General features: G+C 33.9%; 1 protein-coding gene across 1 annotated transcript in view; it reads left to right on the top strand.

Annotated features, from left to right (window-relative positions):
• The window catches only part of SEMA3E (semaphorin 3E), a 354,392-nt gene that overhangs the window by 289,454 nt on the left and 43,647 nt on the right, over positions 1-21,291 (top strand). Inside the window, exons 6-8 of the mRNA XM_036760437.1 lie at positions 10,654-10,773; positions 12,861-13,003; positions 20,833-20,947. Coding sequence (XP_036616332.1) covers positions 10,654-10,773; positions 12,861-13,003; positions 20,833-20,947 — 378 coding nt within the window. The remainder of the gene's footprint in view (positions 1-10,653; positions 10,774-12,860; positions 13,004-20,832; positions 20,948-21,291) is intronic.

The raw sequence follows: 21,291 nt of genomic DNA, 5'->3' as shown, positions 1-21,291 counted from the left end.
CAATGGCAAAAGACTTATCCTTTTAAAATCACAATTCTCTTAGAGAAGATACATGGCTGTGACCCATGGAATATCATAATTTCCAAAGAATCATAAATGTAGGTGACCAGAAGTGCAAAAAAAGGATGCATGATGGTTTTAAGTAGCCTGTACCACACTACAAATGATGGATTCTAAAGCTGTGTCACATAAAAGAATTGTTCAAGGAAATGTATGAAAAAGGTGGTCCATTCAGGTAGTAGAAATAAGGATTACACACTACAATCTACACTCATATTTAAGAAAAGCTAAAACATCCAGAGAAAGGCTTCTAGCATCTTGGATAAATACAATATGGAGGATTTGTGGTGGGTAATGTACAAGAATTTCAAAGGATGAAATGGATAGGTTGTGATATGAAGTAATGAAAGTAGAAAGTGCATGGAAACCCCATCAAAATTTTAACCTCTGTAACAAGATCTGGCACTAAGATAAATAAGCCTAAGTATAATTTGCTAATGACTTTATTGTTTTTCTGACTCATAGTCCAAGAAAAAAGTGTTTGGTTTTGTGGCTCATTATATTAGATTTTATAATTTGTACAGATTTTGTTTTATATCCCTCAGAATTGTTCAATAGTAGGTCTAAAAGTAATTTGTAAACTTTGCAATATTATTTAAATGTGACATTATTGTTATTAATAGAAACTAACTTTGCCCTATTGATTAAGAATTTTTATACTATTTTTGTTATTCTTTTGCCTGGATAAGATTTTGACTTATGTTGGGAAAGAGTCATAAGTGTTTTGCAAAAAGGATATGTTCTTTTAGAGTTTTGCCCACAGCAAAAGTGCCCCATTTCTTTCTGATTTAGTTCCAGTTGTAATTTAACTGTTACCATTCTCCAGGTGCCCGTAGTGTGCCAACATGCATTATGTAATTCCTTTGGGGGAAGTGAAAATGTTCTCGTGTACATTTTGACATTTTGCACATAAATTGTCAACTCTTTTTTAATGTTTTATGTTTTTTCCCCTGTGATTTTCTCCAGGATTGGCTAAAAATCCTCATTTTTAGATAAGATTTTATAATGTTGACTGTACATTTTCATAGGAGGTAAATTCATAGGCTGTGAAACTGCACAGGACCATATGGATGGTTGATATCTGTTTACAGAAGTCTAAAAAAGTTGAGAAGTCACACAGGTACTGAGCCTCAGGATTTAAATTCAGATTATCTGCCTTTAAATCCAGTGTTCTTAAATTTCTGGCTGATCACAGATTAAGAGTACTTAGAGGAATATGTTTAGAATCTAAGTGAGGTAGTCAATAATTTCCCAAACCCTCTGAACATAATTATTACTTCATTCACTGGTGTAGGGATCTCCAATGTGAGGAAATTCTCTCTCTCAGTACAGGTGCAAAGTTAGACATTTAGAGGGTCATCAAAACAGTAAGAAGAGAAATGACTTGAAATGACTTGCCTTAGTCACAAAGCCTGTGTGTGTTAGATGAGACTCTTCAGGATAGCCTGAAACTGAGACTGGTTTTCTGTCCACTTTGCCTCTAGACTCTGAAATCAGAATATACATACATACATACATACATACATATATATATATATATATATATATACACACACACACACACACACACACACACATAATATGTACACACAAATATACATACATATCATATGTGTATATATATGTATCTCAGGGAGATACAATTGATATGAACATACATGCATACATATATACACATACATAAATACATATATTTACATATACATATATATACACATCCATGTGTGTATATGTATGTATGTGTATATGTATATGTATGCATATATATCTTTTCTATTAAAAACATTTTATATCTTCTGCAGCTAATGTACAACTTTTCCTCCAATTGTTGACCTCCATGGCATTAGAAGTGTAAATATTTCAGTCTGTGTGCATATTTATTTTAATTTGCATCACCACAAACTTTTAAGAGATCTTTGATTTAAAGAAGATTGAATTCCTGTCCCCTAAGAAAATTGATGCACTACTCAATGAGTTCCATTTCTTTTTGGTGTTTTACAAAATTCTTGTAATCTACAGGCTCTCTGTAGCTTCTGGCCCAGGACCTTGACCCCCCAGGGGGCTATTTAAAGTTCTGACTTACAGTTTTCTCAAAGATCTTTAAAAGTGGTATAGTCTTCAATCTATCACGGACTTTCACTCCCATAAGAACCTGGTGTTGACCATGACAGTTGGAGTGCTTGTTATGAACCACAAAGATAACCATATGACATTGGACAGTGCCAGCAAATGCAAGATTTACAAATACGTCTTTCTTTTTCATACCTCAGAAACCACCTTCCTCATGCCGATATCAACCACTAGTCAGCTGCCAAAGGAGAAAAACCACACACTCTCCCACTATTCCTTACCAAAAATTACGACTAGAGGGAGAGTGTGAACTGGGATGTTGAAACCAATGTTGTTGCCTGCTTATCCATCTCCACCCTCTCAAACTCATTTATTTTGCTTTATAACATAATTTGTGTAATAGATATTTGGCACACTATTCCATCCAAAGGGAAGTAATTTTAAACAATCATACAATTCTAACTATGAAGGACACAAGCTTACTCTTATTCATCCTTTAGCCTGCATCTTCTTTTATTCCAAGATGTGAAAGTATTTGCTGTTTTTTAAAACTGCTAGGGTTTAAAATAGAAACACTTATAGCATAGTTAAAAAATACTTGAGTGAAACTCAGGAAGATAAGATGTCAGTGAAAAACTACTGTATACTTTCCTCCCAAGGCAATTAAAAGCTACATAATCAACCTGGAGAAGAAGAGTTTGATTAGAAGTTATACATTCCATTAACAGGCTGATGAGTTCTATCAACTGTCAAAGAATTTTTAAGGCATGTGTTAAGATATAGGTTCCATTTTAAAAGCAACTATTTAGAAAATAACTTTTAATTTTTTTATATTGTTAACTCCAAAGAAAATTTTATTCCAGACCTCAGAATTTTATGTTAATATATTTTGGTTTTTAAAAAAACCTATCATTATGGAAACATTTCATATTGGAGCCATGACTATATAATTATTATCCATTAAATAGCCAAAATCAATGACTAGTTAACTTATCAAATTTAGAGCAGTTTATCAGGATGACCATTGAAAAATCTGAATTGAATTTTATTTATCTATAAAAAATAAACTAATCACAAATGGTGGAATGTTTTCCCTTGATCTACCCTTTGTGGAAAATTCCACAATTTGATCTAAGGACACATTTTCTTTTTTATAAAGTAAATTTTACAAAACATAAATCAAATATAACATTATAGATTATACATAAGAGACAGTTAAGCATATTAGACATATATAGAAAGGGAACTAGTGTCAAAGCTAGCAAGAACTTATTTCAAGTCATACTTTTGACTCATGTTAGCTGTATGATCCTAAGGTATCTCTCTAAGACGAAATTTCAAAGAAAGCCCCAACCTCCATTGACAAAAGGAATTTCCTCACCTGGAAGTTTTATACAAAGGAAATTACAGGTCTAGGATATGTCCTAATATCTATCCTATATAAAATTTCAAATTTTGTTATTTGAATTCCATAATTCTATGAAAGTACATAATTATCTTCCATATTCAAAAAATCTATCACAGCGTATTTGGGTTGAGAATTGATAGCAGTTTACTCAAATAGAGATCTTGTTTTTTTTTTTCCAGATTAAAAAAAAAATCCCTTTTGCCTAGTTGTTTCTTTTGCCATCCTGTACTGGTACATTTGATTTTTGTCCATCAAAGTTAATGCTTTTAATTTCTGTTGTTACTAAATTCCTTCCTATTAGATTTATCCATCATTCTAGTCTGACATACTGATTCTTTTATTTAACTTGTTATATATGCCCCAACATTATGTGTTTTATAAGTGAGAGGTATACCAGCAGTGCCTTTGTCTAAATCATTGATAAAAATACTGACAAGTTAAAATCCCAGCACAGATACCTAGGGATCTGCAGAGGAGATCTGTCTGATGATTGACATGAATATAGAGCTTGAAAGTTGAAAAAAGCATTTCACCCCCCACAATTCCATGTTGGCATCAGTATATAAGTAACTTCTCTTATGGTTCCATCATTCAACTACTTCCACACCCACCTAATAGTACTATTACTTAGCCAATGTATGTTATTCAATATCTGTGATCATATATCCTTAAGGACAATTTTGTGATAAATTATTCAGTCCAATTGAAAATATGATCTTCTTTTCAATTTTCTGACTAGTTTTTAAAAATTGAAATGTATGAATCAATTTTGGACATCATTTATGTGCAATCATAGGCAAGTTACTTCATTTTATTGTCATTTTTCCTCTGTGAGAGTATATTATATACCAAAACATATGATACTATTAACTTTCTATATGTATCAATATTATGTGTACTCACAAAGTTAAAGATGAAAAGTTGATGATTTTTAACATTAAATTTACCCAAGATAACTATTTATTTTCAATATAGAATGTTCAAAGAAACATTCAGGTATTAGGCATTGTGTCGCTAACATAGTTGAATGACTAAATTATTGACCTTTCTTAGAGAAATTTAAGACAATGACAACTTAGATAATGGACTTGCCAAATCTAATATTCTTAATGTGAACCAAGGAAAAATTGATGCTGAAAACTTTGATAAATAAAGGTAATACATGATGAAGGCAATACTTACAAATTCCTTGTCCTTCTCTAGGGCAGGTATGTGGGAAATAAAGAAAGCTACATCCTGATGTAGAAATGTAATGGGAAGAACACATTTAGAAAAATTAATGCCTACACAATACCAATCTTTATATGTACTTTCTGCATGGTAAAGTAGTTATTGAACTTTTGTGGGTGAGAACTTTCATCCTACTTCTTTTTTCTCATTAAAAAAAATTCTAAACTTAAACATTAAGTGAAATGAGTACTTCCATAAACACACACTAGAATAGAGGGTCGTACATAAAACTGTGCAACTCTATTGTATATGACTTTATTTTTTAAGTGTTTAATATATTCAACATGTTTCTTTAAAATTTGTCCTGTAATTTCTTCTGGCCTTCTCTTTCATTCTATGCATTTACAACCCAGTCTCACTGAAGTAACAAGGCACCCTTGAAAGAGATACACGATGAATCATATGTCCTGCAAATCAAACTACTGGTACTTTGACCATCACCTCTCTTCAGACTTTATCTTGCTCAAGACATTGAACACAAGAGACTCAGAAAGAACAGTGACCCTTAAACATCAGACATGGTTCCTTACTAGCTCCCAAATCCAAAATTGAAGTAGAAGTCATTATGGAGAGGGAACTCAGCTTCTTCATCACAACAAGCAGCAACTGCGAATCAATTGCCACCAACAGGTATATAGGCACAAGAACCAGGAGAGTGGCAGTACTCCCCAAATCATCATTCTACTCCTCACAGTCATCTTCCAGGGAAACAACTCTTGTGTTGACAGTACCAGCCATCCCTACTAACTGACAGCCAACTGCCATATGCAGAACAGGCAAGCCCACATACTTGCAACAGCAAGGTATCCTGATAGAAAAACAGCAGACAGCATATACCAGGCAAATCAAACCATCATCACTACCCTGACCATTATTTCCTCATGTGCTCTGATGCAGATAATAGCCTTAAGAATAGCAATGCTTCTAACTCCAGTGCCTTTGCCATCATTCTGGGAAACAGCCCTTATGGGGATGCAAACTGGCAACAGTTCCTACAAGTGTCACAGTGCCATAATAGCTATAAATAGAAATAATAGCTGTGAAAACTCAAAAAGAAATGTTCCTCCCACCAAAGTCTTTGGAACTATCAGATCGGTCAACTCACACAATGATGGGATTTTATCAGTGGAAATAACATTAAAGAAGAAGCATTTGCATATTCCTTGCCTCTGCACCCTAAGGACCATGGAATTTTTCCGACTTGCAACTAACAACTTCCATATGTGTTGTTTCCCCCATGAGCGTATGAAATCCTTGAGAAGGGAGACTGTCTGGCCTTTCTGTTAGTATCCTCTACACATAGCAAGGTGCTTTGCACATAGTAAGCCCTTAGTAAAGACTTCATTCATTAATTCAAAAAGCATGTTGCAATGATCCTATTTTCTTTTCTAAAAAAAATTGACAACCCTATCCCTACCTTTCCCCCCTTCTCTACTCTACTCTTTGAAAATAGATATGTATAGTCATGCAAATGCTCACATTAGATATCTCCAAAAAATGTATGTTTCTATATCAGGACATGGGTAGCCTGCTTCATGCTTCATCATCAGTTCTTTGGAATTGTGGTCATTGCGATGAATTATTAAGTCTTTCAGAGTTATTTGTCTTTACAATGTTGTGGGTATTATATAAATTATTCTTTTGGTTCTGCTCACTTCACTCTGCATTAGGTCCTGCAATCCTTCAAAATTTCTTCTGAATTATCCCTTATATCATTTCTTGTAGCCAATAGTATTCCATTATGTCCTTATATTATCGTTTGTTTAGCTATACTTCAATTCATAGGCACTCCTTTACTATCCAATTCTTTGACACTACAAAAACAACTGCTATAAATATTTTTGTACACACAATTTCTGTTCCTCTTCCTTTGATCTCTTTGTGGTATAGACCTAACAGTGGTTTCTCTGGGTCAAAGGGTCTGTACAAATAAGTGAATTTGGGGGCATAGTTTGAAATTTCTTTCAAAAATGGCTATATTAATTCACAGCTCTACCAACAATGTCCTGATGCATCTATTTTCTAGCCACTCATATATTTTTTAATTTTCCTATCATATTTCATGCATTTTTTTAGAATTGAAAGAAGGCATGAAATGTCATCTAGTCCAGTACCCTTAATTTCAATTTGAAAACTGAGATTCAGAGTTCTAGTGATTTGATGAAGATCATAAGGCAACTTAGTAGTAGAGGCAGAGCTCAACTCCCATTTCAGTTATCCTAATGAACAAACATTTATTTTTATTGTCATTGATTCCTTACTGACAGTAAATATCACCCAAGTGACATTTGACTATCAAAGGGTCCCATATGTTTTCTTTTATCAGAAAATATTGTATTATAAAACTATGATGGGTTGCTTAAAACTATCAAAAATAAAACAGCGCTATGACTATCAAAAATAAAGCATACTGCAAGGATCAGGTTGGTTACTTATATCACTGACTGCATTTTTTTGTTGCATATACAAGTTTACCCAAAAAATAGCTTCATCCCTTAAATCTTAGAACCACATTTGAGTGTTTCATCCTAAAAAAAATCCATGGGAATATGGCTAATCTGCTTGAGAGATTTTTGCACTTAGTATAGTACCAAGGATTCTCTTCATAACTTTTTCATTGGTGAAACCTCTAGGCCTCTCTGTCAATAGACAATTTTTATTAAGAAAAATTTACAAAGAAAAATTACACATGTGTACTGATTACATCTAATAAAGATCTTCTGATTAAAGGTTTTTGAACTTATGATGAGTATAAGAAGTTAACCAAGATATATTCACCCTCACTTATGCTATTAAGAAACTCTGCTTTAGTATCTTTCTTCTAATTTGTCTCATTTTGATTAATTTTGTAGATTCTGCTTTAGATTCTGTTCTTGTTCTTGAATTCTCTGTCTCTGTCTCTGTATCTCTCTGTCTCCCTCCCTCTGTCTTTCTCTGTCTCTGTCTTTCTGTCTTTGTCTCTCGGTCTCTCTCCCTGTCTCTGTCTGTCTCTGTCTCTGTCTCTCTCTTTCACCCCCCCACCCCTTTTAGCTAACATTATTCTAAATCTGGATTGTCCATTATGCCCACTTTTTGTTGCTCATAACATGATGTGAAAGGAGAATTTTTCCCTTCTGGGAGAAAGCTAAATTTTTCAAAGAAGCACATTTGGTGTAGTTTAAATGGCAAATAGGTTTTTAACACCTGCACATATACTTTGATGTAAAATGCATACTCTGGGTTATATGAATTGTTCATAAATCCTTTGTTTTCTGATGTATGGAAGGAAAAAAGAAATGAAGTGAGTATTGGTCAGAGGATCAGAATTTTTTTCCCCTTTGTGCTAATAGCTAACTTGAATTGGATATGTATTTGATATCATAGGGTTGCCATCTAGTGGTTTAGAAAGAACATTTTAGTTTAAAAGGCATATTTTCTGTAATTAAGTATTTTGTTCAGTGAAGAAACTATATAATCAATTGCTAGATTACATTTTAAGTGTTATTTATAAATTAAAGCTATTGTATTTTCTAAGATGTAAGGTTTATAAAACATATATTTTTACACTTAAAAAGTATATTAGACCTAATTTTTTATATTAAAAGTTCTAAAAAGACAAATTTTTTAAGATGGCCAAGATTAAATCAAGTAATATTAACCATGGGCTTTGAAAATACAAACTTGTTCCAGAATTTTGAAATATGAAGTATTTACATCAGCTACCTAAAATTATATTTCTTCAGAACCTGACTTATTCTTAACTTTCCAGTCTTACATTTTGCCCATCTCCACATAGTCTATCATTAATACTTACTGGCCTACTTTGTGTTCCTCTCCTGGTTTCCACCTCCTGGCTTCCTTCAAGGTTCAACTAAAATCTTATCTTCTACAGGAAACCTTTCCCAACCCCACTTACTCTTAATGCCTTCCTCCTTTTAGTTATTCTTTATTTATCCTATGTAGAACTTGTTTAAAATTATTTGTTTACTTATTATTTCCTCCATTAGGCTATGAGATACTAGAGGTCAGGGACTATCTTTTGCCTCTTTGTATCCACAGCACTTAGCACAGTGCCTGGCACAAAGTAGGCCCTTAATAATTGGTTATTGACTGACTTAATGACTTCCTTTCATACAATTTCCACCTCCAATCCTTTTCACTGACTGTCTCCCATGCTGAGAATGTTCTTCCTCTTCCCTTACACCTCTTGGATGCCTTGATTTGGTTTCCTTTGAAATTTAGCTCAGCTTTCACCTTCTACTGGAAGCCTTTCCAGGTCTTCCCATCTGTTATTGCCTTCCTTTCTCAGTTGACCATCCAGCTACTTTGTATATTTCTATCTTGTTTCTTCCCTCATTAGAATGTGAGGTCCTTGGAGGCATGGACTGTTTTTGTTTTTCTTTGTATTTCCAGAATTCAGTCTAGTAACTGGAACATAGGAAAAGCTTCATAAATGCTTGCTGAATGACTGAAAAACAAAGAGGAGCCAAGAAAAGAAGGGGGAAAGGAAGAAAGAGAAAGAGAGAGAGAAAGAGAGAGAGGAAGAGAGAGAGAGAGAGAGAGAGAGAGAGAGAGAGAGAGAGAGAGAGAGAGAGAGAGAGAGAGAGAGAGAGAGAAGGACAGAGGAATGGAGAAAGAGGAAAGAAAAAGAAAGAGAGGGAAGATGCTTGAGGAAAAGATCTCTAGGAATTATCATTCAGTGGAAAGAGTACTGAATTTAAAGCTGAAAGGCCTGGGTTTGAATCTCATCCTTAACCAATAATTCCTTTTATGTTATTAGCAAATCACTTAACCTTAAGCCTTAGCGTTCTTATGTGTAAACTGAGGGGCTGAATGAGATGACCTCTAAGGTCCCTTGAAAATCCCAATATATTGTGAATATGAAAAATATTACCTAATTAAACCTAAAACACAAAATTTACTGACTACAAATCTATAAAGATACTATTCAAATTGAATAGGACATTTGAAATTGAATGAGAAAAAAATCAGAAAAGAATAAACAGAAACATTTAAAAATGGTTCACTCTTATTCTTAAGTAAAGCAAATTAAGTCAAAAAAATAGTAACAATTTAAAAAAATCTTATCAACCGAAAACCTTTTCCTATCTTCATGTATCTTTACATAGCGAAACAACAGCAACAACAAAACTTCACAGACATTTTCTATAAGTTTTATTTTTCATTTCAGTTTTTATTAGAATCATCTCAGTAAGACAATAGAATTAATGAGACCAAGTTACCCATAATCCTCTAGTGGGACAATTATCCAAGAACACACAATGTTGTTTGATTTCCTTCACCTTAAAAGACTACAAAAGAGAGACTAGTATAAATAGCTCTTTATCGTATAATCGGTCATAGAGAAATACTTATAATAATAATAACAATAAATTTAATAAAACCCTGCCTCAGGACATTTTCTATTTGAATCTCATTGAAACATATAAGAATCAAACAATACTATTGCTACCAACAATAATAATAATAATAATAAAAAATTAGTATTATATGTGTATATTTATATGGGTGTATATATGCACATATCCAGTACCAAACAATGTTGTTTCATATTCTTAACCTTGCTTCAAAAGAAGGGCTGATATAACTCTTTATTATCTATCAATCAATCTGTCTGGGTAATCATATATTCTATATAATATATGTATATAGATTGATAGATATACACACATATAGCCATACCTTTGGCTTTTTCATGTAAATATATATCCACATATAGTATGTGTGTAAAATACACATATGTGTATGCAAATATGTACATATATATCTTCTGCATAAACATATATATGTGAGAAGACATGGTATATGTGAATTATTTTCAAAACCTACAGTGCAGTCTCTATTAAGCAATGGGAATTTATTGAATTGTCTTTCTTTTTGTGTAGGAAGTGAGCTGTTTTCTGGACTCTACAGTGACTATTGGGGAAGAGACGCTGCCATCTTTCGTAGCCTGGGCCGTATGGCACACATTCGGACTGAACATGATGATGAGCGCCTGCTAAAAGGTACAGCTAACGAGAGTACTATATTGGAGTAGAAAAGTTGATCCCTAGTATAATAACTACAAAGCTCAGAAACTGTTTTTTTGATAGAAGTTCATTGTTTGTATTAGAGTACTACTTCAAATTCTCAATGGATTGTCAAATATTCTCTATCATTTTCTGAGTATCCCAGGATCTCAAAATCTCAAAATAAGGAGAGACCTTACAAGTCACCTTGTCCACCCTGTACCTGAAAAAATAAGCCCTTCTGCAAAATGTCAGGTGGATTTCATCCAACCTGTGATTGAAATGTATCGTCACTGGCTTCTCTTACCTACAATGACAGGTAGTCATTGTAGTACTTGGGGAAAACTCCAGTTATTACAAATTTTTTCCTTCCATCAAGCCTAAGTCTGCTTCATGCACCATCCATGTATATCCAGATCTATATCCATATCCATATCTGTATCATCTATATCTGTCTGTGGCAGTATATCTCTACAATTATGTGTATATATGTATGTGTGCATGTATACATAAACACATATATACATACATACACACAGCTAAGTGGCAAATTGGACAAAGTCAATTCCAGCTTCAGACAATAGCTGTGTGACCCTGGGACAAGTACTTTTTGCTTCAGTTTCGTCCTCTGTAAAATGAGCTGGAGAAGGAAATGGCAAACCACTCCAGTATCTTTGTCAAGAAAACCCCAAATGGGGTCATGAAGAGTCAGACATGACTGAAATGACTGAACAACACATACACACACACACACACACACACACAGACATACTAAGAGTCTGAGATCAGATTTGAAGTCAAGAAAATGAGTCTTCCTGACTCCCGGCCCTACACTCTTTCTGTTGTTCTATATATAGCTGCCTACACACACACACACACACACACACACACACACACACACACACACACACGCACACACGCACACACACACACAGTGATTCTATCCATTTATAGCATATTATACATTATGCCATGCATAATATATATCTTGATTCTTTAAAATAAGTTAAATAAGTTCAAAATATAGTATACATACATATATTTATACATACAGATTCTAGTTATATATTATGCATTATTCCATGTGTAATATTTCTCTGTTTTGATTCTTTCAAATAAGTTGTTACAGATACTATAGCCGGTTTATTGTTTTGGAAATGGAGATTCTGAAGCTATATTCAAAGGGCACGAAAGCAGTATATTGAAATGTTAAACACACATAGACACACATAGCTACTCAATGAGTTGTTTTGTCTGCATGTAACCATCAGTGTGTTTTTCCCCTACTGGATTGGCTGTATATTTGCATCAGGTAGATATAATTTTATGAAGTCATATTACATTTTAGAAGGAATAACATTCTACGAAGTATCTTCAACATTTTTTAGATATGCTATTTAAATTTAAATAATTACTATCTTTATATATTGTCACATGAAATTATATTTTACGTTTAATAGAAAAAGTCATTTTTCAGAAATTGTTTCCATAAATAATTATCACATTTTTAAGTCTTACTGATATTAAAAGGTTCATCAAAAACACCATTTAAGAAAAAAAGAACTCACAAATTTTCTAGATTATAAAAGCCTCAGGTTATTATACATTATTTTCATTTTAAAACAAAACTATTCCTTCATGTAATCCAATGTGAAAATGTTTTACACATCTAAGGGGAAGTGATGTTGCATTGTAGCTATAAGTGTAGTCACTGCATTAAAGCCAATTTGTATTAAATAGAAGGAGGAATTCTCCATATTGTTCCATGGTCAATGTTTCTTATTATTCCCACCTTTGGTATATACTCCTAATTCTTGATCATGTATTCTTGACCACACCTCCACTTGCTCAACTAGAGATCTTTTATTTCTTCTTAATATTTCAAAATGATTTGCTTCTGAGGCTTACAGTTGTCTTTGTAGATATTTAAAATGAAATGTAAAAAGCTAAATACTCAGAACACTTTCTCTGTGAAATAATGAGGTCTATCATTAGAATTCATTTTTTCTTATTTATTGGAAAAGGAGATTTCAAAACAAAAATTTAAATATTTAATGAAATCATTCTTTTTTACTTTTCTGAAGAGCCTAAGTTTGTAGGTTCTTATATGATTCCTGACAATGAAGACCGGGATGACAACAAAGTATATTTCTTCTTTACTGAAAAGGCACTGGAGTCAGAAAACAATGCACACACAATTTACACAAGAGTGGGAAGAGTATGTGCGGTAAGACTTCCATTATTATAGCATTTTAAGCTTGGTTGCCACAATATTTATTTAAAAATGTTACTGAAAATTGAATATTATGTCATCTTTAAAAGTACTTTTGTTAGACTGGTGTTACTAAGCACTAAATTGGTATTTGTTAGTTTGATGTTTTTACTTAATATAAAGTAAAACAATCTGTTAAAGGGAAATAATTACTATTTTATGTCTTTCCAGTTAAAGAAATACATATCAGTAGGGACATTTAATATGATATCTACACATATGAAAGGTTTTGGCCTAATTCAATTTTTATAAATGAAACCTTAAAACCATTTTTTTGGATTCACTCTGAATCTATCAATACTTCAAAAAAGCCATTCTTTTATTGTGGTGGACACTTCCTCTAGTACATTTTAGTAAGTAGTTTTAATAACAACATTAATTTGGAGCTTAAAATGATCATAGTTTCATAGAACTAGAGCAAGTAGAGACTATAGAAGTCTTTTGGTCCAGTGTCTTAGTTTACAGATGAAGAAGAAGAGGAGCAGGGAAGTGTATCTGCCTGCCCAAGGTCACACAGGTAGTAAATTTCAGAGCTGAAATTTGATTGATTCTAAATTCTGCATTACCATCGTACCACATTGCCCTTCTCATGGTTTGTAGAGGCTATAATCACTTTGGGGCCAAGTATTTGTTGATAAGCTTCTCTGAATTTAGAAAGACAGGGACACACACACACACACATTCCTTTTCTAGGACCATATTCCAAACCTTTCCTGTTTGTCATAAGACCTATCAGAATAAGTGATCCACTAACATGGATCTTGGAGAAACCATAGTTATATCCACAGGGTGCCATTGGGATATTATTTTAGAAGAAACTTATATTCCCATCCTGACAACTAATTCATAAGAATATTGGTTTGCTTATCAGTTGGTTATTTCCATATCTGTATAATCCATAGTTTAGTTTTAGTCAGTATTACTATGGGTATTCGGAAATCTATACACCATAAGGGAGGTCATTTTGGAAACTTTCAAAATGAAGTGTCAGTGTACCTTGAAAATTATTTGTCTTATAAATATCCTTATCCCTGCCAGTAGACAAACTAATGACTGTCTATGGGATATGCTCCCTCAAGCTTTGATGATTTTAGAGATTTTTTACTTGAATCTATGACTTTGAGTATGAATTAAAAAAAAAAACCTTAAGTATTTACCACATGCTAAATACTAAACAACAAGGATATAAAGATATAAACAAGATAGTCTCTGCCCTCATGCATTCTACTAGGAGACGACAATATATATGAGGAACTAGAGTTGGAAAGAGGAAGGGGTTGAAACTAGGGCAGTCTGGTTCTGGACAAATAAAATTAAAAATTTACCCATCAGAGCTCATGGTTCTAGGAGTGGGGCTATTTCATTAGGGATTTTTTTGTATCCTATTTAACCTATTAAAGCTAAAATATTAGTTTGAATGCTCTAAATGATGTGGCTTACCTTTTAAAAAGCTAGTTTTTTTCACATGGAATATAAAATATCAGTGTGTTAAATGCAAAAGATTGCTGAGTTCAGAGGTTGAATTTGGAGTCAGAGTAGCTGAGTTCAAGCCTTGATTCTTTCACTTACTACCTATGTGACCTTGGGTAAGTCACGTAACCTCTTTGTTCTCAATTGTCTTATATGTAAAATAAGAGAGTGGAACTAGATGCCCTCTAAAATCCTTTCCAGATTTAAATCTGTGGCCCTGTCTCTTTGATTGAGAAGTTATCATTTTAAAACAGAGAGATCAGTTCTTAGGAAAAACAAAGTTAGTCCCTCTGCCTCAAGTCTCTAACCACTCCAATTTTCCAGCCATGTATCTCTTTGATTTCCCTCTTTACTTTTCTGCACAATCTTCATTCACAATGTTACACCCTGGAATTCAAACCTGCCATGTGCCTCTCTATTGTTCTTTGGTTAAGCCACAGTTTTAATTCTTTAGAGACTATGGTATATCATCACTTCCAGATATATGACATCACCATAAGAATATTAATGGATTTTTGTTTCAGGGGTAATTAAAAGCACTACATAATTCCAGACCATTCTCTTCCTTCTATATAATTCTGGGTCAGGTTCATTGTTGCTCATAAACCCATTCTATGAGTTGTCTGTCCAACTGTATATCATAGTCTGGACAGTAGGCATTCTACTTTTTTCTTATATAGATTAGCTAAACCTTTTTGCATGATTGTTGATTAAATCATTTAAAAAGCTCAGTAACATGTGGTATCTTAGTTTAATCAGAACCTTGTCATCCACAAATAGGAACATTTATTTGCCATCTATTGGAATCTTTTGTCCATTTATACTCTTTCCTAGGGGATGCAGGGATTCAGGGCAGACTAGAACCTCTGGTGTGAGGGCTACTGAGCCCTTTTCAGGGATACTTTCCACCTTTGGTGTCCACCTGTTCCACCCAACTCTCACCTGTAGCTCCAAGAAGCGCTAGCATGCACAGCAGCCACACCCTGGTAAACCATTTCAGCAGACAGACTAAACCAGATTGAGGGTAACCAAGGAGTCTCAAACCCATTGGTGAGTTAGGGGGGAGTCTACCCCAAACATGTGAAGGCTTCCACTTGTGGAATGGGCAGATGAGAACAATTTGTTCTAATGGCCATGAAGGCAGGTGAAGCAAGCACTGTGGAGCGCTTAGAGTTTGGTTAGACATTGAAGATGCCAAGGTCATCCACTGCATCTTGAGCCATCACCAGTCGTCTTGATTCTGTCCTGCCACTGGACTGTGATGACTTTGGAGAAGAGAGTGAGGCTGGCAACTTTGTGCAACTCTGCTTTACTTAAATCCAATTTATGCATGAATCAAAAGACATCACCCATACCATTTTTACCATTAGACATTTTTAAATACATATACCATAATGGTTGTAAATAATTTAATAATCAGTGAGTCTTCAAAGTTCTTACTATTGTTATATTATTCAAGAAATTTTGCCTCATTTTTATAAATGCATGTTATACATCATTGTATACATGCATTTGTGGTCACATTTCACTCATTGAACCTTTTTTTTTAAGTCACCAAACAATAAACATAATGGGATCTTGTATTTTCTTAAACTTTTAGTAAATTTGTGACAGTAAAGATGTGGGCTACTAAAGAATATAATTTTCAAAATGTCTGAGTTCCCTTCGCATACTTTCACAAGAGATACACTCAGTGAATGCTTCATTATTCTCCTAAGGATTTCATAGTGATGATAATGTTTGTATATAGTCATATGCTTATTAATTTTTTTATCTATCACCATTTTTTAGAAGTAATACATGCCATGATTTTTACCAGGCAAGTGAAAGTCCATCTTTTCAATATATTGAAAACTGATCTATTACTATCAGAAAATTATGTTGCTACAACCAAAGAGCTTCTCTGTATATAGTTAATCCAGTCCTGGTCAAGTTACAACCAATATAGACCTCGGTCTCCTCACGTGTCAGATGATTTCAACAACAACAAACCTTTTAAATTCCTTCCAACTTATAATCTATTATGCTTAACCTTTTCATTTATCCTCATTAAATTCCATCTTATTTGATTTAACCTGACACTAGGCCATTGTGATCTCCTGGGATCCTGATATTGGCATTCAATGCTTTAAGTAATCTTTTAATGTTGTGTCACTTGTGAATTTGATAAGCATTCCATCATTCCTTTATCTAAGTCATTGATAAGAATGCTAACCAGTACAAGACCAAAGATAGATTTCCTGGGTGCCTAACTGGAGATCATGGGGTTTTCTTGTCAAAGATATTGGAGTGGTTTGCCATTTCCTTATCCAGTGGATTACCTTTTGTCACAATATGTTACAATATGATCTGTCCATCTTGGGTCACCCTGCAAGGCATAGCTCATAGTTTCATTGAGCTTTGCAAGCCCTTCCACCATGACAAGGTAATGACCAAGCTTAAATATTTGGCCACTTAATGAGAAGATAGGACTCATTGGAAATGATCCTGATGTTGGAAAAATCGAAGGCAAAAAAGGAGAAGGGGATGGCAGAGGATGATTTGGATGGACACTGTCATAGAAGCAATGAACATGAGCTTGAATAGATCTCAGGAGACAGTGGGGGATAGAAGAGCCGGGTGTGCTTTGGTCCATGGGGTCACAAAGAGTCGAACACAACCAAATGAATGAACAGCAGTAACAACAACAGCAACTGGAGACCTCCTTCCAACTCAGCATTAAAACATTAATGATTCCTCTCTAGGGAGCTGATGGGCACAAAATGGAGAATGAGTCAGATTTTTGGACGTGGCTAATAGATTTGATTTATGGATTATGGGTATTTATTATGGGAATTTTTTTCTTTTATTATTCATAGAGGGAGGGGAGAGAAAATTCATGTAAATTTTTTTAAAAGTTAAACAAGAGAGAAAAACAATGAGATAATGGATTTTTTTAAATGATTCCTCTTTGGGCCCAGCCATTCAACCAGTTCTAAATCTGCCTAAATATTATATAATTTAACCAATAAGTCTCCATCTTTTCTACATGATAAACTTTTCAAATGCTTTGCAAAAATCGGGTTACTATATTTATATCATTCCTCTGATTGAGCTAGTAACCCTGTTAAAAAAGGAAATTATATAACCTCTTCTCAGAGATCACCATTTTTTTTTTTGTTTCTAGATGTATACTAAGCAACTGTTTAATAATGTGTCCTAGAATTTTCCCAGGAACAGAAGTTGACCAAACTGACATACTTTACAAACCTCATTCTCTTCCTTTAAATTCATTCATTCATTCATTCCTTTGTTTATTTAGTTATGTGCCTGTCTCCATTCTGGTAGTACCTCCCCTACCTTCTGAAATCATTCACCATCACTGGAAGTGGTTCCATGGTCACATGCATTAATTCTTTCATTACTCTGAAATGGCGTTCATTGGTTACAAGTAGAACTATGTGCTCTTTTACTATATCTGTACTTATCTTTGACTTTAACTCCTCCGTAGCTATTTTTGTTCTGATTTTTTATCTCCCAAGACCATTCTCCACAGAAAATAGAGGCAAAATAAAATGTTGAACATCTTTACTTTTTCTTTGGTCTTTATTATCATTATACCACTTACCTTATGTGGCTCTGTAGGCCTTTTGTGATCCTCCTCTTTGCTACAAAATAACCAATAAATAAAAGAAAAAAAACCCTTTCATCATCAACCTCAGCTTAGTCTAATAGACTTACATAGCCTCTGACTATTTCTACATGATAATGGCATTTTTTTTCTATTTGTCCTTGTTTACTTGCTTTCTCTTTCATTTTCTGTACTTGTCTTTTGATTAATTCTAAGGTAGTTGATGGGCTCCTTGTGCATCCACATCAGTCTTGTTTGATACCTCCCCCTTTTCTTCCTTATTATAAGGACTTTCTTTACCAAATTTCATTCTTGACAGTCTCCTATAATTTCTGTGCCAAATTTCCCTGACTAATTTTTGATCTTTCCTAACCTCTCCATGAACTCCTTAGTTACATTGTTCGCACATCTAGAATAACTGTCACACTATGGACAGCTTTTCCTCTCAACTCTCCTGTCAGAAATTCAAAGGTCATCTTGTTGCTTCCTCCTAAGGTTCCTATCACTTCTACCTAAGCCATCAGTTTTTCCTTATTGGTGAAGATCAGGACTGGAAAGGCAGGGCTTTTTATTTTAATAGGAAAATTTCATCAGGCTGATTAACTGATAATGATAGCTATTTGTTTTTATTTATGCCTTAGTTTAGCTAAAATTGTTCTCATAGAACAAGGGCAAATTTCTAGTCAAATCCTTTAACTGGAATCCATTCAAGACAAATAAAGTAATGTTCTCCTGTATGCTCACCAATATATTTTTATAAGCCTCATAAATGGTGAGCGACTTAAGTGAGTCTCCCTCATTTACCAGTATTAATTGTTATATCTAGATATAAACAATCCCTCATTATGTAGCAGCTCTCTCAAACAGTAGTCTCCAGTGACTACATATTCATATGTCTGTATGCCTCCTACTATACCTACTACATACAAAAACACTTAGTATAAGGGGCTTTTGGTTATCCCTAACTCAAGGAGTTCAAACTGTAGTGGTAGTTGTCTACCACTTTATATTTAGAAAATAACAGCCTAGTTCCTTCATTTATTTCAAAGCATATCATTTGAGTGATGAATCAGAAGAAATACATTCTTTCCAGTTATATAAGACTCTTAACTAGTTTTACCTCATGGAGCATCAATGTGGTGTAGTAGAATATATACTAGAATTCAGCTAGGTGGCTCAGAGGGTAGAGTGCTGGTCCTGAAGTCAGGAAGACCCGAGTTCAAATCTGACCTCAGACACTGAGCAGCTGTGAGACCCTGAGCAAATCACTTAACCTCTCTCTGCTTTAATCCACTGAAGAAGGAAATGGCTCCAGTATCTTTGCTTAGAAAACCCCATGGACGGTATGGGTGTGCTAAGGGTCACAGGGTCATGAAGAGTCAGACACTGATTGTTAGTCAGAATGACTGACCAACAGAATATATATTGGGCTTAGAGATGGAAAACGCCTGGGATGAGATCAATTTTTGTCACATTTATTATATATGTGACCATGACCAAATTCCTTAAACACTGTGAACTTTGATTTCTCCCTCTGTATAATGGGATAATAATATCTGTAGCACCTACCATGGAGGATAATTGTGAGAACCAAATGAGACAATATATATAAAGTACTTTGAAAATGTAGAAGTGTGATATAAATGATAGTGATCATTATCATATATCCATTACACTACTCCAAAAGTTCCTCAAAGGTAGCTAGCTATGCTGAAGTCACATGTCTGATAAATATGTATGTGTGTATATATATATACATACACACACACGTATGTATGTGTATGTATGTGGACACATGTATATGCATACATATATGTATTTATATACTTACATGTGTCTGCACATATGCCTACATATAATTTTTTCATCAATTTATATATACACATGTGCACATATGCACACAAACACACGCACACATAAATATGAGGAACAGATTTCACTGAGGCTTATCAGTTTACTGTATTCTAAATTATAATTCATACTACAGTATTTGTAATATTGTAATATCTTTCATTAAATGGTGTATAGGAATTAAAATGAGAGTAAGTGGCAAAAAGAAGAGGGTAGAAAATGGGACAGATAAAATCAGACTATCTCCCTGCTGATATGTTATCTGCTTTATTTTAGGTAGTGAAAATAAATGGTCATTGCAAATGATAATGTTCAGAAAGTGAATTTTCTAGTTACATGCCTAGAGATATGGGGGGAGTGGGTGGGGTAGGACTTCTGGTCACTTTATCACCTAAGTAAACTAGTTTTACATATGTATTAATCTGTGTTTATTTATTTTTATACTCTGTCCAAAGTAATACAAAATATTTAAAAGTAAAGGAGAAGAAAATGCATGCTTAAAATAGTAGAGTAGATATTAGCTATCTTAGGTAGTCAAATTACAGTAATTAGCAATGAACAAATCCCAGCAATGATTGTTACTGGTGGTTGCTGATTGGCTAATATTTGCTAAGCTATATTACAGATAACAGTTCACAGACCTTGTTGGAAAGGTCTATGACAGTGAGGAGCCTTTCATTGTCTGCACCATGTTTTAGAGGAGATTTGGTCAATCCCTAGTACAATTTCAATGTCTTTCTATAAATTATGTATTTTGCACATTGAAAATTATGATCATATGGAAATATAGTCCTCATAATTGCCCATTTTAGACACATTATTAAGTGCTAATAAATGTTTCCTTTTTTGACAGAATGATGTGGGAGGGCAGAGAATTTTAGTAAATAAATGGAGCACTTTCCTTAAGGCAAGGTTGGTTTGCTCAGTGCCTGGAATGAATGGAATTGATACCCACTTTGATGAATTAGGTAAGTATCACAAGTGGAATTGAAAGTTATTATATGATATTTGTGACAATTTTATGCCCACCATTTGGCACCTACCTATAAAGGATAATTTGTTATGCATGATATTTGATATATACCTATTTTAGAAAGATTTTCTACTTACTGTAATCTGGCTGTTTCTATGCTATGTGAGTAATTTGGGCATGGAACCAAAAATTTGGTCCATCCAATTAGCCTGGGGCCAGTATTTCAGGTTCCTTGCCTTGTGGTTCAGCCATATAGACAAGCTATAAAGCATCAGATTGACTATATTTTTAGTCATATGATTTGCATAAGGTGGTATTATTTTCTAAGACAAAACAAAA

This window comes from Trichosurus vulpecula, chromosome 5, assembly GCF_011100635.1.
Source record: "Trichosurus vulpecula isolate mTriVul1 chromosome 5, mTriVul1.pri, whole genome shotgun sequence".
Lineage (NCBI taxonomy): Eukaryota > Metazoa > Chordata > Mammalia > Diprotodontia > Phalangeridae > Trichosurus > Trichosurus vulpecula.
Note: the sequence above shows the minus strand (reverse complement) of the source record. Positions and strands in the feature narration are given on the sequence as shown.